This window comes from Octopus bimaculoides, chromosome 15 (genome assembly GCF_046866305.1).
Source record: "Octopus bimaculoides isolate indiv1 chromosome 15, ASM4686630v1, whole genome shotgun sequence".
Lineage (NCBI taxonomy): Eukaryota > Metazoa > Mollusca > Cephalopoda > Octopoda > Octopodidae > Octopus > Octopus bimaculoides.
In genome coordinates this window covers 52,127,787-52,140,291 of record NC_142942.1, presented here as the reverse complement: position 1 = coordinate 52,140,291, position 12,505 = coordinate 52,127,787, and the positions used below count along the sequence as shown (strand labels likewise).

General features: G+C 36.0%; 1 protein-coding gene across 1 annotated transcript in view; it reads left to right on the top strand.

Annotated features, from left to right (window-relative positions):
* Window positions 1-10,891, top strand: part of LOC106870779 (uncharacterized) — a 63,965-nt gene extending 53,074 nt beyond the window's left edge. The window contains 9 exon segments of the mRNA XM_089363856.1: window positions 1-660; window positions 1,041-1,244; window positions 2,056-2,138; window positions 2,672-2,774; window positions 5,385-5,538; window positions 6,039-6,203; window positions 7,001-7,136; window positions 7,700-7,900; window positions 9,069-10,891. The exon segment at window positions 1-660 is cut by the window's left edge and continues 245 nt beyond it. Of these exon segments, the coding sequence (XP_089219982.1) occupies window positions 1-660; window positions 1,041-1,244; window positions 2,056-2,138; window positions 2,672-2,774; window positions 5,385-5,538; window positions 6,039-6,203; window positions 7,001-7,136; window positions 7,700-7,900; window positions 9,069-10,762 (3,400 nt within the window). The 3' untranslated portion in view covers window positions 10,763-10,891.
* The last annotated feature ends 1,614 nt before the right edge of the window (window positions 10,892-12,505 follow it).

Here is a 12,505-nt window from a genome sequence, read left to right as displayed (position 1 = left end):
CACCGATTTCTTTACGTGGACAACCGATCGAGACGAGAAGATATCGGAAACGGAAAACTGGATTGTACCAATTGCTGTTGTGCTGACGTCGTTCACATGGTGGGAGAACTACGCCTTCTTTGACATTCAGTGCTGTAGATTGTCGATTCCATTAAAAAGACTACGGAATCGAATCGAGAAGACAAGAGAAGCAACTGATATCATCACGGTACCACTGAAAATGGTGCTTTTCTTTTGTTTATCTTTAGCTCTCTCCCACCAAGACATACAGAATTTTCTCCAAGACTGGAAAGATTCTTTAAGCACTGATTACATGCTTGTCCATTTACAGGGTTACGGTGTAATGTACGTGCATATCGTGTCAGGACTTATATGTTGCTATCTGGCCGGTATGGCTTGTAAACTTCACATGCAGAAAATCGGATTTTCTTTGCCGTTAATTCTCGTCACTCCGGTGTCGGTTGGTCTCAACATAGCTCAATGCACCAAAAAGATTGTTCCAGATAATTTGGTCACTGAAAAATGGGCTTGCTTTAAAATGGAAATCCCTGGAGAGATACTCACACCGATTCTTATGATGGGTCTTCTGTTTGTCTCTATTATAATCATCACAAACCATATCTGGATGCCGAGTTCCGAAAGAATGTCACAAATAAAGAAGTAAGTTATTTCCTTATATTAAACCGCATTAAGTGTATTAAAGGAAACACCACATACACACATTCACACACACACACACACACACACACACACACACACACACTTACGTATTCAGGTATGCACACACACATACATACACACGCACAACATTCAACACAATTTTATGTGTACATATATACATGCATATATATATATATATATATATATATATACGCGCTTATTTTTATATAATCTTTTTTTAATACCGCTAAGCATTTCGCCTGTTGTGCTAAAACTCGCCGCTTTAAACTGGAAATAATATTGCTCTCAGCATTTTGTTCCCTTTGACTTTTGGGGGTTAATCTTCCTTGACATTTGACTTTTGATCTTTTCCTCGGCAGATTATTTGTATTACCACACTATGAACCAATATTCCCCGATATGGGATTGCTGCTACGACGCCGACAAGACGTAAAAGAGAAGTCGTTCCGAATAAAGAAGGAAGGTCTTGATGAGAACAACACGCGACCAAAGATCCTTATCTGCGCCACAACGTGGCACGAAACACGCCAAGAAATGTTACAGTTACAAAAATCTCTATTCAGGTAATTCTTTTTTTTTTTTATGTTGTTCCTTTTAACGTTTACCATTGTCGCTGCCATCGTCGTCGCCGTCATCATCGTCATTGTTGTTGTTGTTATTGTTGCTCCATTTGTACTCCGTTTAATATCGTTTGGTGTCACGGCCAAACGATGAACCAGAGTTGCTATAAGGAAGATGTCATTTGACTGACAGCTCTTTCCTTAGTGTAAGCACAATTCCAAGCAGTTCGGTCATCTGGAATCCGGAATACAATTGATGACATTTTCCATTCTCTCCCGCATTAACCAAATTCCTCTTCTGGTCTTAATATTCCACGTGTTGTTGATTTTCATCTTCAGGTCTTTGGACTTAACCAGCTTCTCGTTGTGACTTTTATGAAGGTGTTTCTTTCAGAAGATGGTGCAATGTTAATAAGTACGCACTTCTTTGCCCTTCCTGACCTCGATAATGTTTCTCTTTTTATATAAAACATCAAATTATAGTATGAAAGAGGTTCGACTGTTATTTCTAACAGATCAAGTGCTAGAATTGAAGCGCTCTTGTTTGTTTGTGGTGTGATATTCATGCTTGAACGTCACAGCATCCACACATGTCTCTATAAATTCGATGTTCTGTGACAGCCAAAAAAGCATTTATGATTATTTGTGTTAGTGCAAGCTTTAAATACTTAACCAATTGAGATCGCGGTTTCGATCCTCAGTTAAAGTCAACTAATTTTCCTTTCTTATTTGTCCAAAAATAAAATACAGGTAATTTACAACTAATTTCATCAAGAAATTTATTAATTAAAATATTATCTTTAATTAATTACAGGCTTGACTTGGAACAGGTCACGAAAAAACTGGCCCAAAATTACGTCACCAGTTACATTGATGTCAACAGCTACGAACTCGAAAGTAAGTCAGTTGTGTGTTTCTTTTTCTTAATAATTATTTTTCTCCGAGGCGGCGAGCTGGCAGAAACGTTAGCACGCCGGGCGAAATGCTTGGGGGGTATTTCGTCTGTCTTTACATTCTGAGTTCAAATTCCGCCGAAGTCGACTTTGCCTTTCGGAGTCGATAAATTAAGTGCCACTTTCGTACTGTGGTCGATATAATCTACTGCCCCCCCCACCTCCCCGAAAATTTCGGGCCTTGTACCTAGAGTAGAAAAGAAAAAATATTTTCGACCTACTTTTGGACTGTAAATTTTGTCCGAAAAATTCAACTTGTATGCCTGAAAATACAGTAAAACACAGGCGCAATCATATGCGGTGGGTAGGTTTCATCAACTCTACCGTCTGCCCTAGAATTAATGGCCTGGTACCAATTTCAGAAACTTACATAATAAGCCTATTTTTTTAAATACGATTACAAAATTATTTACTAAATTATTAAATAAAATTCTATGATATTCTGTTGAAATGTTCCTGTTATTTTCTATTCTCAAGTTCATGTCATATTTGATGATTCCTGGGAAACGGACAGCAACCACAATCGAGTGCCTAATGGCTATGTCAGAGAATTTGTAGATCTAATTCCGGAAGCCGCTGAGTGAGTATCACAAACCTTCTAGATTATCTTTTGTTATTATTACTATTAAAACATTTACAATATCTGACATTTGGTACAAGGCCATAACCGTTTGGCAGAGGAATCTAATAGGTAGAGATGTGTGGTTAAAAAGCTTACAACGAAACTACACAGTTTCAAGTTCGATCCTACTACGTGAGGGTGTACAGTGAGCAAGTGTCTTCCGTCGTAGATTTAAGTTGACAAATTGCCTTAGAAGTGAAATTTGGTAGGCGGAAAATGTGCCGGAACCCCGTCATATGTGTGTGCGTTTCCCGAGACATAAACTCATAAGGGCTCATTTCTTGGTTTCTGTGGCCTTTATATTCCCCAACACGGACAGGTTGCTAGTTTGTTCCACGATAACTTATTTTTGCCTGCTGAGTGGACTGGAGCAACGTGAAATGAAGTGCTTTGCTCAAGAACACAACGCATTGCCCGGTCCAGGAATCGAAACCACTGTCTTACGATCATGTGTCCAACATCTTAACCACTAAACCATGCGCCTCTACTGCGTGTGTGAAAGTGTGTAAATGTGTGCGTGCATTTTTGTTAGACAGTCTATGGAGTCTTGTTCACCACTTTCTTTTCCTTTTGCCTTTCACGACATTACCTGAAGGTTAACAATATTGAAAATATTTGAATAAAAAACAGCAGAGAGAACGAGGCCATGTTTTCTAAGGTGTCTATCTGTTATCTAAAAGTACAATTTTCTATTTCTCTTGTGGTATAAACGAAATCTAGTAACTAAACCAGAAAAATACATAAATAATCATTTGAAACATTAACACAGGGCCACGAATATGTGTGGAAGGTGTGGGGTCGAGTAAATTTATCTCAGCACATGACTGGTACTAATTTTATTAACCCCGGGGTGAGGAAAGATAAAGTCGATAGAACACAACCCATTTATGCATAGAGTCCTAAAAACAGGACAGTGAGGAAATTATGCAGCACTAAGTATTTATTAGTCATCATTACTTTTGGCGGTATCCGGCGAGCTTGTCTAAAACTATTCGTCTAAGAATACAATTGATCTAAATGCAATCTGTTTAAAACAATTTGTCTAAAACACAATTTGACTAAAAAAGAAAAATTGTTTCTTTTTTGTTGAATTCGTAGGAAGTGGAACGTAATATTTGTTTACTCATGCTATCGAGTATAAATAGTTGTTTGCGATGATATGGAATAAAACTAGTTGTTTACTAAAAACAACTAGTTATTTTCTAAAAAGAATTTCTTATTTGGAATTATTCACAGTGAAAAGACTCATAGCCAAAGATGTCTGCTGAATTTGCTGAATCAGAAATAGGTCGTAAGAAGTTGGTTGATAATGGACATACATACTATAAGAATGGTGGAAATGGTGAACGCGTTTATTGGAAGTGCGAAAAATATCAAAATCAAAATGCCGTGCTCGCATAATTACTGTTAAGCATAGGCTCTCAAAGTGGGCGTTACCGCCCCCGGTGGGTGTTGAGATGGTCCAGGTGGGCACTGGTGTATAAGGGGGTGGTAGGGGTGGTAGGGGTGGTAGAGAAAAAGAAGGTGTTGGTAGGTGTTGATATCTGGTGTCGCTTATATAGAATTATCAAAATTTGGTTGTGGTAAACACACATACATACTCATATGGGAGTGTTTTGGTGGTTTGCAGACGGGAAAAAGAAAGAAGAAAACAGTTTGGGAGGGAGGGGGAGGTATGGCTTTTGTATCAGTGTGGTCAAACTTTCTTTTTGAATGACCCTTTAGGTGGGGAGGGAAAGGAATTTTTGGTATTGATGTTTTTTTTAATTGGAAGGCCAGATGTTTTTTTTTTTATTTTCTCCAGGAAGAATTATGATTACATTTCAAGGCCTTGCTTTCTTTAATTCTTTTGCATTCATTAATGTAAGGAATGAAATTGTGAAATCTTCCAACGACCATAATCATATATTGGATGCCGCTGAAACTGCAGCAAGCTTTGCGATCAAGCTTTGCCTCCAAACTACCAAAAATGCAAAGTATTAAGAGAACAATGAGGATCAATTGTATTTTAGACAAATTTTTAAAAACAAACTCGCTTGGACCCACTTTTGGCAAACTCGTGGAGTGGTAACTAGAAAGAGCAGCCAAATCACACTCACATCACACCTTATCGACTGAGAAAAGTTCTTTATTAGTCAATGTGAAAGTGGATTCTCTACAAATTGGAAACAAACGTGATGGTCACGTCATAGCTGGAATACTTTTGATCATAAACCTGATCGATGAAAGGGATCAAAGAACAAGGAATCTAAATGACTATTTCTCTCGGAACTTCATTTCAGTTTCTTTCTTTGTACTTCCTACAAACCAAGCAATAACCTTACTTCCTCCACCTCTCTCTATCTCATTCTGTCTCTCTTTCTCTCTCTATCTCTCTCTCATATACATACACACCTTTTAGGACAAAGTATAAGAGTCCGAAACATTAGTCCTCACTTTTCATAACTAAATTTATCGAACTACCTTTGTGTCTGTCACCAACACAGTCCATCGGCAAACGTCTTCAGTCCCGTATTTTCCTAACATGAAATATGGACAAAACTGACTTCATTTTTTTTTTTTTCGCAGGTCAGTTGCTAAAGGTTTTATCCGTCTGAATGATTTCAAAAAAGTGTCGACACCTTACGGGGGCAGATTGGAGCTTGTAATGCCAGGTGATACCCAAATGATTATTCATCTTAAGGATAAAGATAAAATCAGACACAAAAAGAGATGGTCACAGGTCAGTAAATACCTTTTGCTTATATTTAAGTGTGTCTGTGTTGTACTTTTTTTAAATTTCCTACAGTATATTCGGTGATGGTGGTCATGTCTTCGTCGTCATCATCGCCATCATTTATACCCAAGTGTACCCTAAACGAACAAATCCATATTCAAAGGCTTTCATGGCATAAACTGAACTTTTTTTTCTTCAGCAATACTCCACGCCTGACTACATTAAGCAATATGTCCTTTTTGAAGACGCGAGAGTTTCTGAATGACACATCTAACGCAAATTTATATGTGTGTGTGTGTGTGTGTGTGTGTGTGTGTGTGTGTATAAATTTCGTCTTGACTGTTTGCCTTTGTGAAGAGTTACGTCAATCTTTTTTTAAATATATTATTATTTTTATTATTATTGTTGTTATTATTGTTATTATTATTATTATTATTATTATTGTTATTATTATTATTATTATTATTATTATTATTATTATTATTATTATTATTATTATTATTCAGGTGATGTATATGTATTATCTATTGGGCTTTAAAATGTTTGGTGATCGAGGAACAGACAATGAAATCTGTGTGAGTACTGAAGTTCCTGGCCTCAAAAAACGTAAAACTAAAAGCCATTCCAATGCATCCATCCTGAACCACCTCTCCGATGAAGATTTCAAAAGGGTAAACAATTGTTGTTATTTACCTTCCTTGATTTTTGTATATTATGAGTCTCCTTTCATAATTCTTTTTCTTTTTTTTCTTTTTTTTTTTTTGTTAGAGGCCATTCTACTTCCATCCTATCCATCCATCTCTGTCCATTGTTTCTGGGAAGGTCGTGGGGAGAGGGTAGATTTTTTCGGGCACCAACTCTATAGTGTCTTATCAGAAACAATCGTCATTTGATTTCCAAGCTGGATTCCCAAATGTGACTAACAGAAACAATGAATATTAATCAAGCCATCTTTCGTTCTTGGTCTACTCCTTCGTTTCTTCCCGATTTGCTCTACTTGAAGAATCCGTCTTTCGATTCTTTCCTGCCACATTCTAATCACATGCATGTCCGTAGTACTGGACCTGTGAGCTCTCAATGCGGAGAAGTAGTGACTCGAATTGAAGAGAGACTCCTTGGTCTCCGAGCTACGCCCCCTGTCGAGTAACCTTACTCTAGGGATCCTTCGGAGGAAACCCATTTTGGCCCCTTATATTCGCAATCGTACTATTTTTCCTTTTTCTATTTCTTTTTAACTCTTTTGTCCTCTTCTTTTATTCTTTATCCCTTTTCTTCTTCTTCAACTCTTCTTCTTCAACTCTTCTTCTTCTTCTTCTTCTTCTTCTTCTTCTTCTTCTTCTTCTTCTTCTTCTTCTTTCTCCACTGAATCTTCAGATTGAAAGCTGTCCTAGTTTAAAAGATGGCAAGTCCTCTAAAATGCATCGATTGACATCCAGTTTTATTTTATTATTCATTTGCTTTCATTCAGATTGAAAAAACCTTTATTTTGACATTGGATGGTGATGTGGATTTTAAACCCAATTCTGTCAAACTTCTTATTGATCGAATGCTGAAGAATTCTAAGGTCGGTGCCGTCTGTGGAAGAATTCATCCAGTTGGGTCAGGTTAGTTAAAATTACAAGCCCATTTATATTTTTGGAATAGCATTCTGTATATCATACTTAATGAAAGACACACTGTAGAAAGCCTCAAAACTGCTGTGTTCGTCACATTAGTATATCAGTATATATCAGTAGCGAACGAAAAGTGTTTAGCAGCGGTGATTGTATGGAATTGAAAGTTTGATTTAATATTATCTATGTTTTGGAGGACGAAAAACTGAACTAAATTTAGTCAAACTTAGTTCCTCTCTTAAAACTGGAACTTATATTTTATTGATCGATTTTTAAGGGCAAAAGAAAAAAGACTTCTATGCCTTGTTTATAATTGTTTATAATTTTCACCTTTAAAGGTATTTTAATTAGGACGAAAGCTGCCGTGAATTTTGGGACTGCCATGTTGGCTTGGCGATAACTATTAATTTCCAGTACCGCTGCCGTAGTCTCCTTTAGAGAGACTTAGAAATATTAATAACTCTCTCTCTCTCTCTCTCTCTCTATATATATATATATATATATATATATATATATATATTCTTTATTCTTTTCCTCTTCTATTCATCACACAGGACCCATGGTATGGTATCAACAGTTTGAGTACGCTGTAGGCCATTGGCTGCAAAAGGCTGCAGAACATGTTTTTGGTTGCGTTCTTTGCTGTCCAGGTTGTTTTTCTTTGTTCCGTGCCTCCGCTATCATGGACGATAACGTCATCAGAGCATACACTCGGAAACCTGTGAAAGCGCGTGACTTCATCCAGTATGAACAAGGTACACATATGCTTTTACTCTCCATATAAGTGTGCGTGTGTTTTGTGCATGCGTTTGTGTGCTCGTGTTTGTGTACAGATGCATGAGCAAGTTAACATATATGATGTGCGTATATGTTCGTCAGGAAGAATGGATACGCACATGCACATACATATTCATACACACACACACACATATCTGGTATCTGCAATTAAATCAGTATCAAAATAGTCATCTATGTATCATAATCAATGCATATACACTGTGTATGTATATATATATATATATATATATATATATATATATATATATATATATATATATATATATATATATATGCAATAATGCTAATAAAAGAATCAGATTTCACTACTAACATTATCAATATGTGCGTACGTATGTGTATCTGTTTGTATGTACGTATGTATGCATACCAGTACATATGTATATACGTATGTATATACGTATGTATGTGTGTATTTATACATGCATTTACGCATGTATTCATGTATGTATGTATGTATGTATGTATGTACGAGATCTTTCGACGATGTATATTGATGAAATGTAGAAGAAAAACATCAACGAAAATGTAAAAACAATGTTTTCCGATCAATATTATTCCCTTGTTATATTTGTTCTGTACTGAGTTTCATATATATCCCCTTGTCACTCAGGCTATCGTAAATGCACGGAACCAGTGATTGGTCAGGTGAAAACCATTTGTGATATAAAATTAACTAAAATAAATTAGAATGAGAAATCATTATTCGCAATGTTAAGACAGTGAGCTGGTAGAATGGTTAACACACCAAACAATATGATTAACGGTATTTCTGCCAACTTTACATTCCGGGTTCAAATTCCACCGAAGTCTACTGTCACTTTTATGCTTATTGGGTTGATAAAATAAGTACCAGTTCAGCACTGAAGTCCATATAATCGGCTAACCCACTCCCTCAATTTTACATTCCGAGTTCAAATTCTGCTGAGGTCTACTGTCCCTTTCATCCTTATAACAAGATTCCAAACTTTCTATCTCTAGCAGAACGAATTACTCACAATATTCATTTTCGATTCTTATTTTATGCATAACTTGATTTTCTTTTTCTATTTTAACAGGTTCCTTCACATTTTTTCTTTATGTTTCATTTTCTATAACCTCTTTTATATTCTCTGTTTCTTTTAGGGGAAGATCGTTGGCTGTGTACCCTTTTACTACAGCAAGGATATAAAATCGACTATTGTGCCGGAGCTGATGCATTTACATTCGCACCAGAGAGCTTTCATGATTTCTTCATCCAAAGACGTCGATGGGCGCCCTCAACAATCGCCAATATCATGGATCTTCTATCAACATGGAGGGTTACAGTTAGCTTAAACGATAACATCAGTGCTCTGTTTATATTATATCAATTTATCTTAATGACGTCCAGTATATTAGCCCCGGCTACTGTGATTTTGATGATTGCTGGCTCCTACAGTGCAGTACTCAAGCTGAGCATGTGGAAGTCATTTGCCCTTTCCCTTGTGCCTGTTATTATCTTTATCGTCGTTTGTTTAAAGGCTAAGACCAGCACTCAGATAACGTTTGCCGCTTTCATGACCAGCGTTTATACTGTAGTTATGGTTGTCGTAACCGTCGGAACGCTTGTCAACATCCTTGATGAAGATTTAATTTCACCTAATGTCGTCTTCCTCGCTGGTCTTGCTATTATATTTTCCGTCTGTGGCCTTTTACATCCTCGAGAAATCGTTTGTCTTATACATGGTATTTTATATTTTCTCACTGTGCCATCGTCGTTTATTTTCCTCACGGTCTATTTTCTCTGCAATTTGAATAATGTGTCGTGGGGTACTCGAGAAAATCCGAAAGTTTCTGAAGATGAAGCTGTGAAAAAGGCGAACGACGACAAAAGGAAGACGATTTTCAGTCTCTTTAATTTGAACAGCTTAAGACCAATCATTGACGACTTCAAGAAATTTATTTACGATATTCTTGGTAAGAAACCCGGGGAGAGTACGGAAACGCGAGCATTTGATCCTGCATCCGATGTAGAAAACCAAAAGCCGACCACACAGTTACAGTCAATCCAGGCCGGAGTAAAAGTAATACGGACTAAAATCCCTGATGACTTACATTTAAAAGTAGACCCTTTCTACTGGCGGAAGTTAGAGTATCTAGGCAACGGAGAAGAATGTTGCGTGAACGACGATGAAGTGAAATTCTGGAATTATATACTTCGAAAGTATCTGTATCCTTTAAAAGAGGACAAAGACGAGAAAGAAAGGATCAAAAGAGATTTAGACACGACTCGAAACAATGTCGTGTTTGGTTATTTCCTGCTCAATCTCTTGTGGAGTGTTGCTGTTATGCAGTTACAAACCATGAAACATGAACTGTTACCGTTCTTTATATTGAAAAAATACGAACCAATATCTGTGATATTTCTGACAGTCTTTGGCCTCGTGCTTACATTTCAATTTGTCGGAATGTGCATGCATCGTTGGGGGACCTTTTTGCATCTCATGTCCACCACGCACATCTTGTCAAACGAGGTAGAGAAAAACCGTATGATAGAAAATGTGATCCGAAGCATGGCATCGGCCTCAAGAGATATAGACATCCAGCCAGATTACTCCAGTGATGAGGAAGACTCTGTATACGAAGGCCAGCTTCCTGAAGAGGATTATCCAATTGACGAATCTATAGAAGAAGAACCACCGAAGAGTGTTTACGAAAGAATATATCATGACAGATTGAAAACTATACGTAGGGATTTTAATAAGCGTGTTCCAAAGAATCGTAGGGGTTTTTACAAAGATACATTCCTTCCGAGTGACAACCACGGATATACAAACCAAGTCTTCAATAACGTCTGAAATAACGTGGAAGTTATTGTTTGTAATCTTTGTCTGTCTATGTTATGTTCTTGCGTATGATTGCTACCATTCCAATTATGATGGAAAACATTTAAAAAAGAAAAACAAAGAAAAATCAATATTATTCATTATCAGCACCAATTTGAGACAAGAAAGAAAAAAAAGACAAGCCCACTGGCATGAATCGAAGTGTGTAACCGATCGCTAGCCGATTGAATTTGTTTTCGATTAGACTACAGAAGGCTTGTTAGGATCTCTGTCTCAAATGAACTCCATACTTTTTTTTGCAGGTTTACCTTATTTATTTATGATATATGTAAATGTATAAGTATATATATATATATATATATATATATATATATATATATATATATATATATATATATATATATATATATATATATATATATACATATACGTATACATGCTTATATATATATATATATATATATTTAAATACACATACATACATATATATTTATACATACATATACGCACATCCACTTACTCACATACACACACAATATATATATATATAGTTAGTTACTAAGTATAGTAGAACGGGTTAAACTACGTACATATATATATATATATATATATATATATATATATATATATATATATATATATATATAGTCTACAGACCCCCAAAACCATTGCCATCTAAACTGGATGAATATAGATCTTTGCATATAACCTAGTGGTGAACGCTTCCTCCCGCTGGTTTATCTCAAATGCTGTTACCCTTGCTGTCCCATTCAAACTGTGTTAATTCATCCAAGCCAGTGTATTATTATTATTATTATTATTATTATTATTATTATTATTATTATTGTTATTATTATTATTATTATTATTATACTGTTGTTGTTGTTGTTATTATTATTATTATTATCATCATAATCATCTTTCAACATCGTTAAACAAGTATTTCTTAGTTGCTATAAACGTGAGTTCAAATCCTGCCGATGTCGACTTTGCCTTTCATCCTTTTCTGGAGGGTTTTTTTTTTTGGGGGGGGGGGGGTCGGGATCGATAGAATAAAATACCAGACAGGTACTGAGGGCCAATGATATCGATTAACTTCTTCCCCTCAAATAAGCTAGTCTTACACTAAATAAAAAAAAATCACCATCACCATCATCATCATCATCATCACCACCATCATCATCATCGTCATTATTGCCATTGTCGTTGTTGTTGCTGTTATTATTACTATTATTATTATTATTATTATTATTATTGTTATTATTATTATTATTGTTGTTGTTATTATTATTATTATTCAAATTCCGCCGAGGTCGACTTTTCTTTTCATCTTTTCGAAGTCGATAAAATAAATGGCTTCCACAAGATTTCAGACCTTGCGCATATAATAGAAAGGATTACTGCTGCTGTTGTTACAGTTATATAATTTCCTATGAAACATCGCGTCACTGACTCTATGTCAGAATATCACTAAAGCTTAGTGGCTACAGAACTAGTCTGAGATAATCGAGATAATACAAAACTTATGATTGCAGTAACTATTTACCTAAAGTGTTATCTTACCTTCAATCTCGTTCCCATCTATTTATTTATCTCTCCATCTATTTATCTCTTTTTCACTCTATTGCGCATGTGTTTATTATATCAAAATTTAGAGTCTTTTCGGATGACCCTGGCGGTTGATCACGACTGTGATTAGAATGAAAGCGCCTCTTCTATTAATGGGTTAAGAACGTCATGGAACGTTCTGATCCT